Source organism: Cygnus olor, chromosome 16 (genome assembly GCF_009769625.2).
Source record: "Cygnus olor isolate bCygOlo1 chromosome 16, bCygOlo1.pri.v2, whole genome shotgun sequence".
In the NCBI taxonomy this organism is placed as follows: domain Eukaryota; kingdom Metazoa; phylum Chordata; class Aves; order Anseriformes; family Anatidae; genus Cygnus; species Cygnus olor.
This window is the reverse complement of record NC_049184.1, coordinates 4,444,719-4,467,339: the sequence shown is the minus strand read 5'-3', so window position 1 is coordinate 4,467,339 and position 22,621 is coordinate 4,444,719. Positions and strand designations below refer to the sequence as shown.

At 56.3% G+C, this 22,621-nt stretch overlaps 1 protein-coding gene and 1 long non-coding RNA gene across 3 annotated transcripts in view; both read right to left on the bottom strand.

Moving 5' to 3' along the window:
- ACSS2 (acyl-CoA synthetase short chain family member 2) overlaps positions 1 to 16,057 on the bottom strand; it is a 33,251-nt gene extending 17,194 nt beyond the window's left edge. The window contains exons 1-2 of one of the 2 annotated variants that reach the window (XM_040575547.1): positions 15,825 to 16,057; positions 15,421 to 15,616 (exon numbers count right to left, since the gene is read on the bottom strand). In XM_040575547.1, coding sequence (XP_040431481.1) covers positions 15,421 to 15,616; positions 15,825 to 15,948 — 320 coding nt within the window. In that variant the 5' untranslated portion in view covers positions 15,949 to 16,057. The remainder of the gene's footprint in view (positions 1 to 15,420; positions 15,617 to 15,824) is intronic. The other variant, XM_040575548.1, reaches the window with a different exon arrangement.
- Positions 16,058 to 16,731: 674 nt separating this feature from the next.
- LOC121078982 lies at positions 16,732 to 19,569 on the bottom strand. The gene is made up of 4 exons (XR_005824816.1): positions 18,619 to 19,569; positions 18,344 to 18,479; positions 18,193 to 18,242; positions 16,732 to 17,834 (listed from the first exon to the last, which is right to left on the bottom strand). It is a non-coding gene; the product is annotated as an uncharacterized LOC121078982 (long non-coding RNA).
- Positions 19,570 to 22,621: the final 3,052 nt, after the last annotated feature.

The following is a 22,621-nucleotide window of genomic DNA, read 5'->3' as shown; positions in this document are numbered from 1 at the left end:
ACAGAGGAAAGAACCGTGAATAAAGAAACGTGAATACCAAGACTCGTGAGAACACGAGCAGCAGCGTTTGGGGCAGGCAGCTCAGCCCTGGCCTGAGCAGCTTCCTCCCCTTCCCCTCCCATAACCGAGAGCGTCGCCTCACGACAACTCAGCTGCGTGACACGAGACCGTTCAACGGGTTCCTCCACAGCGGAGCTCTCGCTAGTGGAGAGAAACCAGGAAATCAGAGGGTTTCCTTTCCGATTTTATTACTCGAGGGTCAAAGAGCTGAGAGCTGCTTTCAGAGCTGGGCCGAGCAGCTGTGGCTCGGCTGACTTGAGGGAAGAGCATCTCCTCCCGTCACCTTCCCTCCCCGCGCACAGGGCTCCTCGGGGCAGCAGCGCTGGGGTGAGCACTGTGCTGACCAGCCTGGGCCCGACACGCAGGAGCACTGCGCCTCAGGGACAAGCCTTGCTCTGAAATCTCTCTCCAGTACATTTATAAAGCTTCCCGAGAGGAGCTGGAGCACTGCAGCCCACTAACCCCTCACCTGAAGGCCTCACTCCCGGGGCTGCTGGGCGTTGTGCAACCCCGAGCCCAGCCCAAGCCTGAGGAATGGCGGGGAGGGGGGGACCCTGCCGTGCCCACGCTCTGCCCCAGCACAGCGTTACAACCTTTATTGGAAGAGAAACTCTTTGGGAGGAAGGACTAGAGCAGGCTGCCCCAAAAGACGGCTCCCCCTCTCGGGCAGGCAGCCCACGGCTGCTGCAACTGTTTGGGGGCTGCACGAGGGGCAGGAGCTGAGTCCTGGGGCCGCCTTAGCCAGGGGCAGAGCAGAGAGCAGCCGGCTGCCCAGGGCAGGGAAAGCAGCTTTGCCCATCGGGTCAGTGCCACGACAGCGGCCCGGGAAGGGGCAGGAGGGCGCTGCTCCGGGTGTACAGCCCGGGAGCCCTCAGGACTGAGCCCGGCAAGGCTTGGCTCCCCACCTCAAGCGCTCGCTGGCCGCGTTTCTCCCGCGGGTTGCGACAGAGCCTGCCCTGCCCTGCCCACAGCCAGGCCTCCCAGGCACCCATTTGCTCCGCGGGATGAGCTGACGGTGGGCCGGGGCCGGGGCCAATGGGGACGGCACAGCCGGGGCCACCGCGGAGCACGGCTGCTGGGGTGAGCAGCACCCGTCCCGGGCCTGGCACCTCCACGCTGCCTTCCCGGGCACAGCACCCGCTGGGGACACAACCCCACCCATCTGTCCTTGCCCCCATCTCACGCGTCCCGTAGCCAGGTCCTACTCTTTTCCAGGCCACGAGGAGGGGCTGGGGCCAGGGCACACAGCCAGGCTCGTCCCTAACGCCAGCACCCACAGGGCACGGCCAGAGAAACGTGGGGAGGGAGTGCAAGGCCCGAGGGAAGTTTAAACTTTTGCAAGGGTTTTCAAAGGGCTTTTCAGAGTCCTCCCTGGGGCTCCATCCTCGTGACTGCAGAAGAGCTCCACCAGCACGAGGAGGGGGAAACCTCAGGCTTCGGGACGATGAATTCAGATTTGGGCGACCCTTGCCTTCAGGGAGCCAGGGCCGCGCTCCTGCAGAGGACGCCCGCTGCCAGCACGCCTCCCGCGGGGACCTCGCGGACCTCTCAAGAGCAAGCGATTGTTTCGAGTCTCCCTGCGTCTGAAAATAGCTCGCAGTGCCCGCAGCTACACTCAACGGGCTGCAAGAGCACTCAGGAATTGTTCTGCCCTCTTCTCTGGCACAAAAGCCACCACAATGAAGCATTTCAGACGGGGCATTTAAAGGAATGCCCGCTTTCACGCTAAGAAGTGCTGCGTGCGTCAGAAAGAAGCTTGTGGATTCCTGGAAGCAAAGTTCTGTGAGCATCTTCCCTCCGGTGCCCAGCAGGTAAAAGCAAGAACCATCAGTCCTGAGCATCTCACGCAGACTCACTTGTCCAAAATCAACTGAAAGATAAATAAATAGCACTCAGAAACAGCAAAAAACATGACCAGAGTGCTCACCTCTGAGCAGCCCAAGTCCCCAGGTATGTCTTTAAGCACCGCTGATGAAAATGGATGACAGTGGTGGTGCCCGCGACTGCCGGCGTGTGATCTTGGAGCTAAAAGCAAGCCTGCCTCTGAAAACAGAAACCAATTTGCAACCCCCCAGACACACAGCTAGATGAAACACCCGGCAAAACCCAGCTTCAGCCAAACAGGTTTCTTGTCTCCCTCAAGCTGAACCCTGCATTTAACAGCTAGGGGGATCCAAGCGTCACAAGGTCGTCTGGACCACAGCAGGGATGCACCGGAGTTTTTAGCACTGGAGAAGCCCCCATTTTACATATCCCGTGCCGCACGGGTGCTCAGCTGGAGAAGGGCCTTTTGTGGCCAGCCAGCCTCCGTCAGCTCAGGTAAACGGAGCCTTAAACCAAACCCCCAGCTACGCCCCTTCCAAGGCCGGGTGTTGAAAACCTCCGGCTCTGTGCACAGCTGAGGGCTTTCCAGCTGCCCGCAGCCATTTGCCACCAGGAGCAGACAGCCCGAGGGCAGCCGGTGCCATCAGCACAGCGGCACCGAGCCCCGCACAGAACGGAGCCCCGGCCACGCGTCAGGGGCAGCGCGGGCTCTGCAGAGCTCCTCTGCCACGAGCAGGGCCCGAGCTGGGCCAAACGCTGCGATGTAAGGGAGGAAGAGAGCTGCAGATGGGAAGCCCGAACAGTTCTCGCCTCCGCGGCTAAACCACGCTTACAGACAGGCTGCCTGCTCGGCCTGCAGCCCGACGCTGGCGATGCAGAGCCGCAGCCGTGTTTCACCTGGCACACACGTAGCGAAGGCTACCTCGAGGTCGAGCCTCCCCGTAAGAGTGACCACGCAGGCCAGCGAGAGATTTAGCATTGCACATTGACTGCACAGCAGGGAAGAGGGGTTGTAGGAGCAGCTACGCGTCCTGAGACGCATCGACTCCAGCAGGGACCCTGGGGAGCCGCGACGGCTGAGGAGCAGTGGTGTGGGAGCGGGGCTGGGGCCGGATCCACGCCCGGGCGCCTGCGGCGCAGCAGGTTAAGGAGTTGGGCACTCCCTCGAGCATCGGGACTGACTACTAGGTTTTTTAAAGCACCGCTCTGCTCTAACCGCACATAACCGAGAGGGCACTGCGCTGCCATCCCAGCCAGCTGAGCCCATTTTAGCTGCGCAGCTCAGCTGCAGGACAACAAGCGGGACGGGGTGGGGACTTCTGGACCCGCTACGACTCCACGGCCAAGGGAACGCACGCTTCCAGGGCGCCCATGCGGATCGAGGGGAGCGGAGCCAACAGTAAGCCAACGCTCTTTGGTTTCTCTTTCATCACATTTCTAAGTAACAATTATTTGCATAACCTGGTTGAATCCAGCCCCCTTGTGCAATGCTGACGCAGCGTTTGTGTGGAACAGCAGGAAGCGCAGGTTGCATCAGTGGAAGTTACGGTTTTCAGGGTAATTGCTGATGATAATTGCGGTTCACAGGGGTTATAACACCACTAAGAGAAGCTGGTGCGCAGGAGAAAATGATGGAAGCTGAGCAACTGAAGTGTTAGGCGTCCTCAAGATCTGCCAGAATATCTGCAGATCCGCAGGGTGTCAGGTCACATTAGACAGGGGAAGGAAAAAAATAAATAAAAAATAAAATCATACAAACCACTGCAAACAAAGTGGGGCACAATGCCAGAGCCTACCCAGCCCCTGTAAACACTCCCCCTCTGGACCAAAGGGGCTGAAGATTATTTTGTTCCTCCCTTAAGCTTCTGTGACCGTGTTACTCTCACATACGAGCACGGCCCCGAGCTCACAAGCAGAGGGGTCCCAAATCACCGGGACTGCCAGCTGTCAGTCCCTGAGGACAGCGGGGTTTGGGGCATGGCTTGGCTCCGGGCAGAATCCAGCAAGGAGGTGGCAGCAGCAAGGAAGAGAGTCCCAAGGAGCCAGGTAGAGCTCCTCTCACCTCCCCTTAAGGCCTGCTGGAAGAAGGGGGAGAACCAGGAGGGTGCGGACGATGCAGAGGAAGTGCTCCGGGGATGCTCCTGCAGCAACCAGTCCCTCTGGGGACCCGGGAGGTGTTTCCAGAGCAAAGCAAACCACCTCGAGGCCAGCAGGGGACATTCGGCAGGTAGCAGGGAGGTTGCAGAAACTCCCAGAGCAGTTCTGCTTAGTGCAGGGGAGAGGCTCTGCATCTTAGCTAGCGGGGGAGCACCCTCCAGGAAACAGGGATTCCAGTTGGAAGGAGGTAGTGGGAGAGCAGAGGACCCTTCCCAGCGATGCAGTGCGATGGGGAGAACTCGCTCAGCAGAGACCCGCAGAAAGCTTCCCGCAGAGCGGACGCAGGCACTGGGAGAAGGTCGCTGCAAAGCGCCCCCGGTGCCGCCCAAACCGGAGCACGGTCAGAGCCCAAAACCCCTCCTGAGCGAGGGACCGAGCTGGTGCACGAGGGGACGCGGACAGCAGTCTCCCAGCTCCTCCCCGGCCAGCAGCCCGGCCCCAGAGCAGGGATACAAGAAGGACGGAGCGCTTCCCGGGCCACCTCACGTGCGAGGCCGCAGCGGGCAGCCAGCCAGCCCTCGGCTTCCCGATCACCCCGGCTCCAGAATTAGAGCCGCCGAAATGCCAGGCAGAGCTTGGCCGGGCCGAGCCGCTGCCGTCTGGGGAACGGGCTCACGTGCACGCCGCGTGGGCGGCCGGAGCCCCAGGCCCTCGGAGCCGGCGCTGACACGCGCAGGCTGCGTGCAGCTAGCGGGGCTCTCACCCGCTCGCAGCCTCCCCCGTGCCATCTGGCCTGGGCTGCGCTCAGAGGGCCGGGAAGCCGGCGGCCTGCAGGAGGGCCTGAGACGGCCTGGTGGCTTGGGACAGCCACTGAGGCTAAAGGAGAGGTGGGTTCGCACCCTGCTTATCCCAAACGGCACAGGAACAGCGCCGGAGCAGAAGGAACCCTTTAAAAGTCTCACTCCTTGCAAGAACAGACGAGGTTGAAGTGGAGGTCTGGGGAGGCCAGCTGCGCGAGCTAATCCGAACAAGACAGCTTCGCTGGAAAAAAGAGGATGTATTCGCTGGCACATGGGTCGTTCAATATGGGAATGCTCCTAAACAGACCGCTCGGAGCAGAAGTGTTTCCGGCAGGGTTCTGCACTCCGGGAGAAAGCTGGGGAGCTCAAGCAGGTTTGCAAAAAGCATTCATGAAAAAGTTTCCTAAGAGCAGGACAGACTGCCCACCCCTGCCACGCTTACCGCCCCACCACCCACCTCAGTGGTGATACGCGGCAGGAAATACCCCGAGGAGTTCTGGAAAGGCTGAAGGTTTTTACAAGAGGTTTGCCAGAAAGCTCAGCCTCCACATTCCCTGCAATCACACTCAACTCCTGTTGCGTCATGACACGGATCGAGAAAGAAGAAGTTGTGTAATGACAGAGCATAGCCTGGGAGGGACTGGTGAAGGGGCTTTCAGCCTCTCCAAAAACAGTCGGCAGCACTTCACGAGAAGACTGCTAGGCAAACCTGGCAACAAATCCTGGGGAAAAGAAACATATCCACTTAACACCGCCACTTTTCAAATCCATACAGTTAACTCAGAAACCCTATAATTTTCCACTCCGGTGCCCCCATACACACAGGTAAGACCTAAGACAACTCCACTGCCAGATCTGTCTCTGAGCCAAACCTTTTCAGCTGGAAGTTGACCACATAGCTATGGGGAACAGGTTCCTCCTGCTGCAAAGAAAGGCCAGCAAACAGTGCCCAAGCGCTGCGCCAAAGCAGCGAAACGGAACTCGTTTCCAGAGGGACCCTGGGCCACCGCCTGCTTTCTGGCCAGGGAATCGGCCCGCTGATTGCCTCTGGAAGCAGCGGGATGGGAACAGCCTGGAATGAAAACACCCAACACCCTGCGAGGTTGCTAGTGTCCCACAGCAAGATCCAATCCATCTTGCTGTCCTTCCTTCTCGTTAAGGACATTCTCAGCTCCTCGCAGCCCTTCAGAATCTGAACAAGTACCAGAGGCATCTAAAGAAATAATATTTATTTTCTGCAGTCCAAACACTATTCGCTTCGCTGTGCCCTGAGCACCGCCTGCAACACACGACCCAGCCCGAGGTGGACACACAATTCCCCACGATTCTTCCACTCGTCTGCCTGGCTGTGCCCTAAAACCTGCTCCAAGCCCCTTTCTCCAGGCTGTAGGATGCTCGGACAGCTCCGAAGGAACCACCACCAACTAACAGCACCGTCGTTGTCAACCAGCCCACGTCAGCAAGCGAGGAAAGCCGACGGATGGGGCTTGTACTGCTCGTGTTCCCACCTGAGCGCCTCATGCTCGGGAGGCACGTTTCTAGCACTGCCAGCAGCTGCTGAGGCCCTTTTCTAGAAGGATCTTCTATTGCTTTGGCACATTTGCTCAAACAAGGCAGAGAGCTGACAGCCCCCCAAGATGAATCCCCCGGCGGTGGTGCCAGCAGTCCTCCCGCGCTGATGGGAGCGGGTTCAGCAGCGAGGGGAGCCCTCCTGTCCTGCAGCTTCACTTGTTCCTGCTTTTTTTTTTTTTTTTTGAGTAACCATCATGTAAAGAGAACACGCATTAACCCTAATTAAGTTCTTTAAGTATTTTACAACACAAGACAGCCAATGAAGAACAGCAATTGCTTATTACCTGTTTCATTTAGAGCCAGCTCCATTTACCCTTAAAACAAAATGCCTGGGGATCACAGGGTTGTGACAGAGCTCCTGTGCAAGGTCAGAGAGCTTGGCCGACCTCAGCCACCACCGCTAGCCCTGCGAGCCAACCCCTCTGCGTGCTGCAGGACAGCGAGATAGTTTGACACGGGAGGAAACATTTTAGATGTTTACCATAAGTAATATTGTCAGAGGAGCACGGACTATTTTTACCAGCCCAGCAGAAGGAGAGCTTATTTCCAGCACCACACGGCTGATGCCTTGTTTAAACAGTTTGCAGCCGGGCTATGAAACGTATCCTGGACGAAGCTGGGGTAAGTAAACCAGCCAACAGGCTGCCCGCAGCCGGTGAGCACCCTGTTTTGGAAAGTGGTGCAGCTCTGGGCGAGCATGCTGCCAGATTTTCAAGACGCAGAAACACTGAAGGCCAAGTAAGCTGGCTTCAGTGGGGCTCAGAAGATACCCACCGAGCCCACGATAAGGAGTCGTGCCTTCAGTCAGGTTTTTGGAGGGCTGTCAACTTCACGCCTCAAATCCCCGCAGGTGATGGGCAGATGTCACCTGCTGGCCTGCCCTCTCACTCTGTATCACAAACATCCCCCGGAGGATGGGCAGTCGCACCAGGAGGGCTGAACCACCGGGTACGCGGCTACAAAAAGGCAGCCAGGAAGGCGGCTGAGCTCCCTGCGGGATTCCCCTGCAGAAGGGAGGTGGCACCTGCCAGCAGGACGGGCTCTGAACCCGCAGAGAACTGCCAGGGCTGCTGACTTCGTCCCACACCACCCGGTGACATCTCCAACAAACGGCGTGCAGAAATGCAAACGGAGACGGAGAGCCTGCCCCGGCCAGGTGTAACAGCTCTGACGCGGGACTGACTGAATGTCAGCTCCTTGTGCTGCTGAGAGACTTCATCAGTGCCTTGGTAAATCAATACCGCAGCCTCACAGCTCCGGGCACAGAAAGCCCAGCAGGCACAACAAACGCAGCTCCCCACGAACAAACTGCCATGCTTGTAACAAGTACCCATTTGCACTTCTTGTAAAGCCTGACCACTTTGTCCCCTGTAAATGCCCCCACTCCGAGCAAGCCTCATCCGCTTCAAGCCTAATTCCTTGCCTGCGTCTTTGCCTTTCACACGGCGGTGCTGGAGGAGAACATACAAACCATCCACGCAGCCAAAATAATCAGGTTTTCCAGTCCAGCGAGCAAACTGAAGGCTCTGATCTTCCCTGTAAAGGAGCACGCCCTCGATCTGTACGGGAGGTCAGCATCCTCTCTGTCCGTGAACTCCATTTATCCACCTGCAGTTTCAGTTCCTCTGCCAATCCTCACAACATGCAACCCTTGCGTAACCCCAGCGTCCCTCCCAGCAGGGAGCAAACTATTCTAAGAACATACCCAGGTGCCTACAATGTCTGCCAGAGTTGCAAGATGCAAGTTTCACAGGCTGTGAGAAAATCCAGGAGCTCCAGGACTTCCCCGGGTAGTTATTGTGCAACTACACACCCAGAAGCGCGCACAGAGGTGGCTTTGGGAAGGGTGCAAGCCAGCGTTAGGGCAGAGGTACAAGGAGCAGCTCCAGAAAAATTACTAAGTTGCTTGTTCTGAGCTACAGCCAGACCCTGTCAGTCCAAAGATGAGCATGAAGAAAAAAATACCAGCTGGTAAGACAGAAGCAGCCGCAGGTCTCACCCTGCAGCACTGCACTGCAAGCAATGGGACGCTTGCCCCGCAGGCAGGATCCCGTTAGGCGAAGCCCCAGCACCGCACCCGTCAGAGCCGGGCCCCGGGCTTCGTCTCAGCAGCAGCAGCAGGAGATGCTGGGGGGGGCACACGGGCCTGGCCCCCGTTGCCAGACCAGACAGCGGTAACACTGGGGAACCTGCTGTGACCCTGAGAGAGGAAGCAAAGGGTGAGGCTAAACCAGCTTGATTAGAAGGCCTCTCTTCTATCCGTGGCTAAATTAGCCTCTTGATTAATATCTTACAGGAAACCTCACGAAGGCTGCCTGACAACAGCTCCGTCCACACGCTCACCATCACCGCGGCGAGCCCCAGCAGCTCAGCACGCAGCCCTTCTCCTCGCAGCAGCCCAGGCAGCGCAGGGAGCTCACCCCCATCCCGAGGGGACACGAGGCAGGTCGCCCCGCTGCTCCCAGCGCCAGGCAGAGCCCCAGCGGCAGCGGCACGCCGCACACCCCGGCCAGCAGCCCCGCAGCTTCACATTCAGGTTCCTGCGGTCCTCTGGAGCACGTGCCATCTAATCCTGGGCACTCACTGACACCCAGCTTGTTTCTCTGTCAAATACTTCCTGGCTATTCCTTCATATTGATACAGACAGATAGCGTAACCCTCTCAGCAGCAGCTACCAAGAGCTGCAGAGCAGACGGCTGCAAACAGACAGCTGGGACAGCCCAAAAGCAACCTGCTCTGCTCGGCGTTGCCACCGGCTCGTGCTCCCCAGCAGGAGAGGCTGCTCGTACAGCCCCTCTCTCCTCAACAATCGCACCCGTGCTGTCCACAGGCTCCCTTTTGTTAAAAGGGGAGAAAAAGCCCCATTCTGTCAGCCTGGGCCTCGCCAGCTGCTGCTGCAGCCCGAGAAGTCCTCGCGCGTTGCTGCGCCCCCACATCGCTGCCAGCGGCCTGCCAGCTGCCGGAGACCTCCCGGCAGGACCAGCACAGGCTCCGGGCTGAGAGCACGTCCCAGTTCTCCCCGCTCTTGTTCCTGCCCTGCCAGCTTCCCAGAGCACATCCTGAGTGGGACAAGGCTCTGCAGAGGGAGAACGGGGCTTGAGATCTCAGAAACGAGCAAAGCATCCTTCCCGGCACCTCTCAGCCAACTGGCACGTGCACCTGATGGGGACGAGTCGAGCTCTGCTTCCAAATCTGCCCTCAGAAGGGAGCAAACTTGGCGTGCCTGCACCTGCCTGCTGTCTGAGTAACGCGGGGCTTCAGCACTGACTCACAGCACCCAGGAAAGCACAGCCTGCGCATCGCTCCTGTGACTGGAAGGGACAGCAGCAGCCCGAGGAAGGCATTTTGCTGTTCTCACACGCTCAGTTCATCCTTTGGCACAATCTCTTAGGCGGAAACTGCCTCAGACTTCACTAGAAACAAAGAGGATGTAGGACGCAGCACAGTAAGCACGAGCCATTAACAGAAACGCTCAGGACACAACCACCTCAAGATACGAGAGCAGAAAGCTGGCAGATGCCAGATCTCAGCACAAACACACAGCCCCCAGAACCAGGCTTCAGACCCCGATCAGTGTCTTCCATCCCCTCGGGCCAAACCCTCGTGCAGGTCTCACGAGGCTGCCCTGGGGCAGCACCACCTCCTCACGGCACCTGTACCTATCAGCATGACACCAGCCAGCTCTCGGAGCAGCCCGGCCTGGCTCCAAGCAGCCCGCAGCTGAGGACAGACTGCATCCAGCAAGAGAGACAGGCCCCAGAGCTGCAGCTGAGGACGAGCTACCAGCGCTCCTGTCCTAGCCGGCACTCACACGAGCATCCAAACAGGCGCTGCTTGCACAACTGCCACGGCACTAACCACACCGGGGTGTGACTGTCCCTGCACTGGCACGGGAAGGATTCCAAAGAAATAAGGAAAAGCCACCCCTCCTCGACACCTGGAAGCATCTGACCTCCTTCCTTTAACACCAGGCTTCTGCTGCCGCTCCCCGTAGCCCCCGAGCAGCAGAGCTGGGAAGGGCCCCGCAGAGCAGAGGCGTCCTGTCGGAAGGAAGGAGGACCCTTGTTCTCAAGGGCTCAGGTGCAGCTGCCACAGAGAGTTCTGTAACACCCCCTGCCACGCCGAGAGAGGCCACAAAACCCACCAGCAGACGGCTCTGCTTCCTGGGGTGGAAAGCTAGGGCTGTCGCTGCCCTGGAAGGAGCACACAAGACACGCGGCTTCATAGAGCAGGAGTGCACTCACCGCACGTTATTACCTACTTTTGGGACACCTAACCCACCTGCTTGCTGGAAGCAGAGCACTGTACTGCCCAGCGATGCCTCCAGGGTAAGATCTGCCAAGACCACAGATCGATCACACTGCTCTCGGCACACAGCGGGGAGCCTACACAGCCCCCTGAGGACGTACCCAAAAATGCCCCTCTGCTCTGACCAGTAGGGCCACCCCCTTCCCCAGCGAGCATCCCCACCGGCAGAAGGGAGCTGTGCAGAGCCCGGGTAAGACCCCAAACACACGGAAACTTCTCCACAATGGCCCTTGCTGCTGCAGCACTTACCTGGACCCCCCTGCAGCAGCGCTGGGTGCAGCTGTTTGGTGGCAGCCGCGCTTTGACTGCTCTCAGCAGCATGCAGGCACACGCCTGGAGGTGCGTAGCAGTAAACACAGCTTTCCCAGGGCTGATTTGATTATATATATATTTTTCCCCTTCAAACCAGCTGTGTGATTCAAGGACAAGCTCTCACTACCAGAAGAGTGTTGAAAGAGGCTGTGTCACTCAAGTATGACAAATCATCCAGGAAGTTACCAAAGAAAAGTCAGTTTGGCACAGGACTTTCAGATGTCCTGAAGCCAGCGGGAGTAGCAGAGCTGAGAGCACTGTGTAGAAGCTGGCTATGATTAAGTACCTCTGAAACTCTTGGTGTGAACAGCCACCACCTTCAGTCACAGCATCCGTGTGCATGACAGTAAGGGAACACTGACACCTATGAAGTTATCTAAAGGCAGAAAAGAAAAACAAAACACAAACCCACACTGGGTTCTGGAGGCAAAGCACTGATTGTTCTCAGCAGTTTAAGGCAAGCTCATTCCTGCAAGCAGAAGAGATCCAGATCTTTGCAGGAGAAGTGCAACTGAAGTACAGCAGCATCTGGCTTCATTTTTGGCTCAGAGATGGCTCATCCCAGAATCAAGCACTCCACCGTGAGCTGTGGGCTGCCACTCTGCTAACAACAGCCACCAGATCAAGGACACAGCAGGGGAGACATCGTCCCACCGGGCCCCAGCAGCATGCTCACACTGAACAGGCGCCCAGCTTCGGCTGGGCACTGAGCTACCGAGGACAATCTGTATCCTCTCTGGAAGACTGCTGCCAAAAATAAAAAGAAAAAAAAACAACAAAACACAAACCACAAAACTATTTCCAGTTTCTTAAAAAAAAATCTAGCAGTGATCAGGGAGTAGTGTTTTGTTTTCCAGTTGATTTTATTTTACTTAAAACCATTCTCTAAGTTTATGTCTTACAGAAAGATTTATTGGAAGAAGTCTTACGACTACAACCCCCTAAATCCTTTTCTACATTTAGAAAAACAGCTTCATTTTATCTTTGCATGTTACGCTTGCTCAAGATCCAGATTGGGATCAATTAGCAGTTATTCTCTCCTTTAAATAAAGCTGCAGTAAGCTCTGGCTGCCTTCACTACCCTTTGCTTCTCCTTTCTAAACACATTACTCCATATGAAAACACAGGAAAACAAAAAACCTACATTCTTCCAAAGCTGGCAGAAACCAGCACCCTGCTAAACCCACGCACCTAGGCAACGGGGAGACAAAAAGTAGCGCGCTGAGCTCCATCTCCTGCCCCCTAGTCCCACCAGGACTGCAGCTGGGCTGACTGGTTTGGGAAACAGAGCTCAGAAATGAGTGCTTCAGCTGTGCCCAGGCCACACAGACAGCATGCTTCCTCTACGTACCTCTGCACCCCAGAGCCTAATTAGCAAAAATATGGTAGAGCTCCATACTAGGTGTTTGGCTTCTTGGATTCCCACCTGGTTATATTTTTACCTCCACAGCCTCACCAGACAGAGGTTTATACTAGATCATTAACAGGCGTTTCAACACAGACGTGAGGGTTTGTCTGTGCACTGCCCCGAGTCCCACGCAGATGCCCTGTCCCAGCTGGCTGCGCAGAGCCACGCGCGTGCAGTGCCCACGAGTGCCAGGGCAGGCACCTACCTGCAAGCAGCTGCAGCATTGTTGCCTGCAGACTTTCCACGCAACGATGAAAGAGATGTCGCTTTTCAGACCAGCACTTTATCAGAAGCGTTTCCTGGCTCTTCTGTTCCTTTTTAGGCCACACCAGCAATACCAAGCAGAAAGAGGAATCAAAAGCAGCAGGGACAGAAATACTTGTAACGTTCACAAGCAGCAAGAGATATCGTAGCGAGACAGGCAACGGAGAACCAGCATTTCCTACAACTCGGGGTGGTCATTTTGAACTCAGCAGTGCTAACTGCACCCGGGGGTGATACCACAGCAGAGTCACCTACGTACAAGTCCCACAGCATGAAGCAATCTCATGGACCGTCCTCTGTGCCAACAGAGCAGCCCCACGTCTGAGTCAAACAGCTCGCCAGCGAACCTGATGACGGCGCTGCTCCAACAGCCTGGTGGCCAACGCACATCCCTGGGCTTAGACCCTCCAAGCAGGGCTGAGCTGTGCCCTCTGGGACTGGCAGTGGTACAGGAGCCTTCAGAGCAGCTTGGCGAGAGCCCATGGGGATGAGCTGCCAGCTCCTTCCAGCCCATGCCAAACTTAACACAGCCATAGTGAGCTGTTCTAACTTTTGTCAGGACACATTTCTCCTCAGATACGCTCAGCGGTGCCTGGAAATGCTATTCATTCTCCTGCTTTCTCTCTGAAAGCAAAGACCATGACCTCGCATCTTTTCAAAGCTTTCATACAGCTGGGGCAGTCAGTGATACCTCAGGGTCATCTCAGCCCCTTCTTCTCCTACCCAGCTCTACAGACATCCTTCGAAGCAAGAAGTTGGCCAAGGCACTTCAAAATCCCAAGTTTTTCCTTGGAAACCTCTTTGGCTTGCAGAGGCTCTCATTCCTCTTCTGACCTTTCAACCAGTCTGACAAGTCTCAAGAGTTTTTAGAAAGCCAGGCTTATTCAACAGAGTTTTTAAAGGCAAAATGCGGAAGGACAAGATGACAACAAGTATATTTTGTTACTGAAGATAAAAGCGTGTGTCCAGAGAGGCATGTGCATGTTCCCAGAAGAGTGATTCTACAATTAACAACCCTTAGCCCTGCTCCTTGTACCACAAGTTTGCAGGTCAACACTGCACACACCATGCTCAGTGTGCCTCTTCCACCCCTTGCACTATTACCTCCACAGCTGACAGCTCCAGACACAGAATCAGCCATTCGTGACAGACCCAACTTGGGAGAGTTTATCCCAAAGTTGTCATCGAAAACTGCCTGCTAAGGATGAAGACAGACTTGTTTTTAGCATTGTAAACACCACAACTGACACCCACCTATGCACTGCAAGTATTGCTCAGCATCAAACACCCCGCTAAGGCTGCCAGAAAAGCTAACAAGAAAAGCCTTTACTAAGACAAAATTAGAGCTGTAGGCTGCTGCCTAACTGCCACAAGGAGATTTATGTGCAAGAAGAAGGATGCAGGATAAGCCCACTCCCTCCAGAACAGCTGGCTGCTCTGGCTGCCCAGGAGCCTGCCAAATGGTGCTGTTTGCTGCCACACCTTTACCAGAATGAGTTTACAAAGGCATTTTCATTCAGAAGCTGAAGTCATTTTACATCTGAGTGAGCTGGCACATGTGTTTGACTAGCAGGGAAGTAAATACTTTCCACCATTTCACCTGCGTACTATCATCAGTATGATTATTTGCTAGGCAGCAAGTGTAATTCTCTTTTGCTGAAGCAGTAGCTGTACGGATAGAAACAGCTTATATGAACCCAGTTTTATAATTGCAGCCACAACAACACTTTATGAGCATGTTTCTTTTTGTAGTAGAGTAGCCACAAATCACCTAAAGGTAACAGCCACACATGGTGGGGACAACTCTTCAGCTGCACACAACCACTTAGAGAAGGACCACTGATCACCATTAGAGCACCTGGTGTTTTTACTGAAGTGAGGATAAGACTTCTACAGCAGCCCCTCTGAAGGGACTCAGATTAACACAAATTATTGCATCCTAACAAGTTGTATTTGTTTCATTTTGATTCTGTGCTGCCCCACACAGTCAGGGGAACACAGATGCAGAGTAAACACATACTAATTCAAGGGAGCAGCCAAACACAAGTGGGCAAGGCACTGTCCTCAACCTGGGGGCACAGCTGTGATGCCAGCTGAGCTCATTCTGCAGTGGAGCATTGGTTCTAGACCTCACATATCACTAGACAAGCTTATTTGGTATCAATATGAAAAATTCTACTCCACAGAGCTTTTCAAACTATGAACTACTCCGGGGGTAGAAAAAAAATACAAGTATGTTTCAGATAAGGCTAGGAGTTAACTTTTCTTCCCAAAGGTAAGGTCTGAAAAGCCAGCCTTTCGGACAGTATCACAACATCACATATGCTCAAGTGCAAGGAATCAATACAGAAGGTTTGGGAAAGTACCTTTCTGCCACAGGAATAGAAGCTTGCCAGACCCACAGAACACAGCAACAGGTTTAATTTGCTTTTTGACTGTGGATGTTGGCTGTTCCTGACCCCATTTCTTCCATCCCTGTCTTCCTACTCCACGGGGGCGTTGTGGCACCTGCCAGGAGAGCACCCAAGGGCTCCCAGCAGGTACAGCCCAGGAGAGCCGGGAGCTCCCCACCACCACGCTGTGCCGGGCAGCGCAGCTCGGTCACACAGCCCCTTTCAAACACACAGAGAGCAAACACCTGCTGTATCTATGCCAAGATCAAAGCCTCTCAGGTTTTATCGTGTTTTAATTCACCTCAACAGCAATCAATACCATTTGTACACTTCAACATTATGTTCACACACTTCCCACATCATAGTAAAAACGGGAATTTACCAGTAAAAAGCAACTTTGTCCCCAAGCTTCTTCTCGCCGACATTCCTATCCAGGAGGTTGTAGCAGATGTTGGTCGTCGCCCCTTTCATCCACTCAATGAAGATCTTCCCCTTCGTCACATCGAAGTTGTACTTCAGAAACGGCCCCGAGTGCTGGCGCTTCCAGTAGAACTCTTTGGCAATGTCACCCCAGAACTCTGCAAAAGCAACGGCCGGAGCATATCACCCAGGAACCCAAGCGGATGAGGGGAAAAAGAACAAGAACGCTTCGCCTCCCCGCGAACGCCTCCGAGAACTAACGGGCAGCGCGGCCGCCCCCTCCCGCTCCCCTCACCGAGGCCGCAGCCCCCGGGCGGCTCCGGCGGCGCCGTCCCGCGACCGCCCCCCGCGGCCCCGGCCCCTCACCCTGCGGCTCCTCCACGGAGCGCTGGTAGAGGCGCTCGTAGTGGGGCAGCGAGGGGACGTGCGCCGCCGGCAGCAGCTCGGGCCGCGGCGGGTAGAGCCGGGCCTGCTCCTCGGGCTGCACCATGGCGGGCGCCGGCGGCTCTGAGCGGGAGGGCGCCGCCGAGCCCGCTTCAAAGCGGCGCGGAGCCGGGGGCGGGGATCGCGACGGGGACGGGGACGGCGGGGACCGCCCCTCACCGCCCGCCCGCAGCCGCGGCACCGCCGCCCGCACCCGGCTGCGGCCGGGGGGACGGATGGCCGAGTGGCCCGCGGCGGCGCGTCCCCGCCTGTGTGCCCGCCGGTGGTGGCCTCCCGTCGGCCGCGTCCCCGCTGTCGGTCGAGAGTCCCTGTCAGCCGTGTGCCCCTCGTCAGCCCTGTGCTCCTGTCAGCGGTGCGGCCCCTGCCAGCCGTGTCCCCCCGTTAGTGGTGTCTCCTGTCAGCCGTGTCGTCCTGTCAGCAGCTATGTCCCTGTCAGCCAGTATGTCCCCCTGTCAGCCCTGCCCCCCCTGTCAGCTACGTCCCCCTGTCAGCCATGTCTCCCCGTCAGTGGAGTCCACCCAGTCAGCCATGTCCCCCTGTCACTGGTGTCCCCCCACCAGTGATGTCCCACCATGCCATCAGTGTCCCCCCCGTTAACAGTGCTGCCACATCAGTGACATCTCTGCCATCAGCAGTGTCCCCATGAGCCGTGTCCCCTCAGGGCCAGGTCTCCCCTTGCCAGGCACAGGGGAACAGCACAGGGTGCTGTGGCTGAGAACCTCCTTCACCCACCCCAAATCCTTCTTCACCCAACAAAAATCCTCCTCCAGCTATCTCAAAAGCACTCAAAGGACAAAGCCCCTGAGCAGCCCATGCTGTGGGGACTGTGTCTGGGGAACTGCTCACTCTGGGGACATAGGCAATTTCTGTGGTGGTTTGGGCTGGGGGCCAGGAGCACTCAGAAGATAAAAATCCAGAATCTTGAACTTGGCACGTATTCCTGTCAGTGATTAGGTCCAGCCTATTCTGGGATCCTTGCTATTTTCCATGTTTAATGCACTCCCTGGGAGCATCGTGTTGCTGTACACTACAGGAACACAAACCCACAGTTTCCCAGCCCAGGCTCTCTCCACAGGCAGATGTGATACAGATACAGCGAAACTCTGCAAGGTATCTCCCACCACCAGCCAGCACTATTGTTTCCTCCGAGTTCCCTATTACAAAAAGATGTTTCTGAAGAAAAATTGAATTCATCCCCGCAACCTGGGCACCCTGGCATGGATGTTTTAGGAGCTATGGGGGTTATGACACCCCATGGAGTTGTGGGCCAGGCACAGCCCCAAGAGCTTTGGGGTACACGTTGCACATTGTTCAACTGCTCCAGCTGGAAAGTGGACTGGTCCTGTCCTGCAAAGAGGGCCAGTGTACCCCACTTACACTTAGCCCGACACTTCTAAAGTCCTTCAGAAGCCACCTCACACTGAACATTTTCCATTATGAACTGCCAGCCCTCAGTATTAGCAGCCTCAGTCTGGAGGATTTTGCATTTACAAGCAGGGCTTGGTGGTTCCCTAACAAACCTCCTGGCTCCCCACGTGCCAAGCAGGCCCCTCCCAGTTCACCCCACTGCTGGGAATGGGCTTTTTGCTCTTCTGCCCTGGGACAGGTGCCCTGACACTGCTTTGCATGTTTGGGAGGCACCCTCTGGTTTCCTTCCTTCCTTTCTGCTTTTGCTTCCAGTGATTTGCCCAGCTGAAATTCTCCACCAGGCTCAGTGACAGCATGATTTCTCACAAGCAACTGTTGCCTGCTGTGGGCAGGACATACAGAGCCCCGAGGCCCGGACAGCACCGTGCCCCAGCTGTCCTCCATCCAGCATTGCCCAGCCTGGGCTGCCACGGCTGGAGGAGTTGTTGTTGTGCTGCAGCCATCCCCAGCTGTGGCCAAGAAGCTGCCTGATGGGGAGCAATCACTGCACCTCTCGCAAACCACCTGCAAGGAGGAAAACTGAGAATAGCCTCCTGGGCACATTTTCCCATGCTGTCTCACAGGAGCCCGGTAATCCTCCAAATGCCTGTGCACAAGGCTGGGAACCACACTGTTGTTTAGACAGCACCATGGCATAGACATGACCCTTCCCAAACTTTCATTTCAATGGTCCACAGCCAAAATACGGACATGTCCTGGCCTCCCTGCAATGATTTCTTGCTGCGTGACCATACTTTGCTGCTCCAGCTCCCTCTGCCCCAGCGCAGCTTGCATCCAGCTGGGCTCCTGCCCTGGAGCTTGGTGGGGCTGCGTGCTGCAGGGCGTGCTCGGAGCTCAGCTCCCAGCTCTGCTCCTGACTCACCAGGAAACCCCAGGAAATCAGCTTCGCTTCAGGCCCTTTGCTTCCTCTTCCTGTAAAGGGAAAAAAAAAGCACGTAAATAAGATACATTAATGCACATTAAGGTTGCTTGCAGAAACTCAGGGAAAAAGAAACCAATGCTGGGCAGGTTACGTGGTGCCTTGCTCGCCCTGTCTGCAGGGGTGCTCTGCCAGCAGCCTTTGTGTGCAGCTCCCACCGCAGCTCAGTGGTGGCTGTGGGACACTTCACTCCACGGTTCCTGACATGCAGAACCTCAGTCCTAGAGATCCTGGAGGGGGAAAAGAGAAACTGGAATAACAGAAAATCAGGCCTCCTGTATGAAGCAGTGCATGGGAAGCATCTTTGCATGGGGAACTTGTGTTAACTGGGACAAAGCAGTGCTTCAGTAGAACAGCTGACTACCTCACCCGGGTGGCTCCAGCCAGGATTGTGGGGTTGTCCTTCTTGCTGGTCTAATTACCCAGAAATGGGTGGGAGACACATCCTCATTCTTGCAAACAACCGAGCATATCAGATATGTGGTAGCTTGAAACAAGCAGCATTCTCCGCCCTCCACCCATCATCCTCCTTGCTTCATCCAAGCTCCCTGTCACTCTAAAATCTGCTTGCTGATAAATGCATGTCAGCTAGCAGCAGTTAAAACCCCGTAATCTGTTGAGTGCCCGCTGCTGGTACACCTAAAGGGGCTCCCCGTGTTCCTCACCCCCTCTGCCACCATGAGGACCCTGATGAGGCACATCACAGGAGGGCTGCGTTGTGGTCCTCCCGCAGGAGTGCACGACTGGGTCACTGGGCTGTGCATGGGGACAGGGTGCGCTGTGCTCGGGGCGAGGCTCTGCTGAGTGTGAGATCTGTACAGGGCATGGTTCGGGTCAGCTCTGGGGTGTTCTGGGGGTCAGCTGCTTTTGGGACCAGCTCTGAGCAAAAGCCATGACAGGGTCTCTTCTGCAGCTGGATGTCTTGTCTTCTTTGCTAAAATGTGGGTGTGCAGGATGCAGCACAGCAGAAAGGGAGCAGCTCTCAGCCGTGGAGGAAGCAACCCAGGGAGGCACTGAGGTGTCTGAGCAGCACCAAGGTCACCAACCTTCTCTCCTGCTGGCTGTCCACTTGTCCCAGAGCTCCCAGAGCGTGCTGAAGGACTCAGCACATTGCTGCAGTGGGGTTAAGCGCTGGAGCGTGCACATTTTGCCACAGATCTAACTCCTCTGCATTGGCTGCAAGAGGAAATTTTAATCGGCACCGTGATAACAGCCTTTCGGTCCTGCTGGGAGTTATCAGTGCCTTTGTTTGTAAATGGAGTTGCTTGATACTGCTGCGGCTCTGGGCATGGCTGCAGCCCTTGAGCTTAGCAGCCCCCTCCTGCTACTGGCCTGGGGAGCAAAAATGGGTCCAGTTGGGCTGAATCAGGCCCAAGCCATCCCATCCCTGCCTCTGCTGTCACAGGGAGACAGACTGCTGAATTTCAGTCTGTTGCAAGCTTCAAAGGGAAGCTGATGAATATCAGAACCTGGTAATTTAGCCTCTGCAGAGCACACACAATATATTCATAATCATTTTGCATGTAGATGAGCTAATAACACAATCATGGTTATAAATCAAACCCAGGAGATGCATTACTGCTGTTCGCCTGAGCTTTATGAGTGAGCGAGCCAAAGGAAAATGTCTGTCTGTCTCCTAGATGGGGCCAATTAACCTTATAAAGATGCTCTCCCCTCTCACAGCAGCTTGTTTGTTTACTTGGGTGCTGCTGCTTGCTGCTATTTTCCATCTGGAAGATGGGAGAGCGTCGGTGAGGGATTCAGTGAAGGCCAGGGATAAAGCGAAAAGGAAACCAGGCTCAGGAGAGACAGTGCCTCGATCAGCAACACATTAGAGAGGCTGGGGTTTAATAGCTGCTTTCCCCATAAGGACAGATGTCCCAGAATTGGTGACCCAGAACTCCAGAGAGTGTCCTTGCCCAGTCATAAACGCAGCCACCTTCTTTATTTCCCTGTGCATTGGGCTGCAGGGACAGCTGAGCTTGGGCGTGAGCGATCTCTGCGAGCTCCTGCCTGGCTTCGGGCAGCAGGAGCCCAGGCAGCGCAGGCAGGCGGCAGCTGCGTGCCCTCTGCTGCTGAGCTGCCAGCCCTGCAGGGGCCGTGGTGGCACGGACACAGGGCCCTGGGTGCCAGCAGTGCAGGGTCTGCAGTGGCAGTGAAGTGGGCTCTGCCACGCTGGCAACGCGTGGCCCACGGTGCCAGCAGCGTGGGCTCCAAGGGGCCAGAGATGCAGCCTCCAGGCATGAACTCATGACAACCATGTGGGGCACACCCTGGGCACAGCATCTGGGCACACATCTCCCTGCGCTGTCCCCCGGCACCATTTGCTTCTGCCCTGAGCCCGGAGCAGCCAGGAGCTGAGCTGCACAGGGGTGCTTCTCCAGCTCCCCGCGTTAGGAAGGCCGCTGGCTGCCTGCACAGGGGTGACCCCGAGCTGCTGCCCAGCCCCCCACCCCACTACCTCGCTTGAGCATGAAGCATGGGCAAGGGTGAGGGCTTGTGTATGGGTGTACAGGAGCCCGTCCCACACTTGGGGAGCTGGGGGGTGGCAGGACTGCACCAGTGCTCGGACCACGAGGGCTGGGGACACTGGGGACACAGCTGCTGTGAAGCCCTTAGTCATGGCTGGGCCACCCTGTCTGATTATGGTCCTATCCTACCAGCCTGGCCAGGTCCCACATTTGCTTCCATCACTCTGAAATCAAGATATCTCCCTGCAAACAGGGTCTGCACCCCCACAGCGATGGGTGCAGACGAAGGCAGGGAGCACAGCTGGGCTCTGTGCACCCTGGGGCACCTGGGTGGGGATGCTGTGGTCCCTGAAGCAGCAGCAGGGACCTCTGTTGCACGACATCCTCCACAGCCCTTCCCCGTGGCACTGCAGCCTCCCTGCACCCATGGGAGATTGGGGACAGGCAGCAGCGATGTCCTCTGGACCCCTAAAGCAGGCTCCAGGCATTGCTCACCACAGCTTCAGCTGTGCCCTGCCTGGGTGCAGGCACGGGTGAACCCCCCCATGCCACCAGGCACCTGGGGTTCAGGGCCTCCGCAGGGCCAGGCCAATACTGTGAGATGGGGACTGTGCCCTTCATCACCCAGGACGTTACAAAACCACAGGAGCTGTGTCTGCACCGTGGTCAGTGTCCCCCGGGGCTGTGGCAGGCAGGGGCCAAGCAGCAGAGGGAACAGGAGAGGCAGCACTGGAGGTACACCACTGCTTGACACACCGACGAGAAGATGACTTGGAGTCAGCTTTTCTTTCTTTTTTTTTTTTTTTCATAGAGATTTTTTAATGTTTATTTTTTAACAGACTTGGTTTAGATTTTTGTTTTCTACAATAATTCAATGTAAAAATCCCAGTACAATATACAACAGTTTGAACGTTTGGAATAAGAAATCCAGCTTGGGGAGACACGTAAGTTCAGCTAGTTTCTAACACAGGTAGCAAACTCCCTCCACCCTCCCCCAAATTCACCAGCCAGGAAGGCATTTGCATGGGAACGCTCTACAGATGTCACCCCCGCCCCACCAAGACACTGGCTGCCCTGTCCCTGCCCGTGCCACAGTAGGACACAGCATGTGGGATGTGGCAGGTCCCCTGTGGGATGGCTGGGAGCCTCCAACGTTGCAAGGCAAAGTCTGCAGTCAAGCGAGGCCGGCTGGCCCTTGTGCGTGAGTGGTGTAGGATGCTCTGAGCAGACCCTCCACGAAGGTCCCTCAGGGTCTGGGGCTCCCACGGGATGGAGAAGAGGCCTGTCCTCCCCTTGGCAGCAGCGCCAGCAGCCCCGTGCCCTGGTGCAGCCGTAAGGTGGCTGGAAGGGAAAGGCCTTGTCCCTGCACGGCCCGGTCCGAGGGAAGGAAAACAAGGAGATGCAAGGGTTCCTGGCTCTGGGGTCTGAGGGGTCATCTCAGGAGGATCTCACTGGCCTGGGATCTGGCAGTCTTTCAGGAAGCCACTTTGGCTTGGCTCATGGTACTCAAGCAACATGGGATGGTCCTGCTTGAGTAGCCCGGAGTGGTCCGGCTCAAGCTACATGGGGTGGACTTGCTTGAGCAACATGGGAATGTCATGCTTGAGCTACATGGGATGATTCTGCTTAAGCAGCCTGGCATGGTCCTGCTCAAGCAGTGTGGTGTCATCCTGCTCAAGCATGGTACTGCATGAAGAGCATGGAGGGGTCCTGCTCAAGCAGCCTGGGGTGGCTGTGTTTGAGCAGCATGCTGGAGCAGTATGGGGTGGTCCTGCTTGAGAAGCACGGAGTGGTGCTGCTCAAGCAGCCTGGAATGGTTCTGCCTAAGCAACACAGGAAGGTCCTGTGGGAGCAGCATGGGGTGGTCCTGCTTGAGCAGTGTGGGGTGCTCCCGCTCGAGC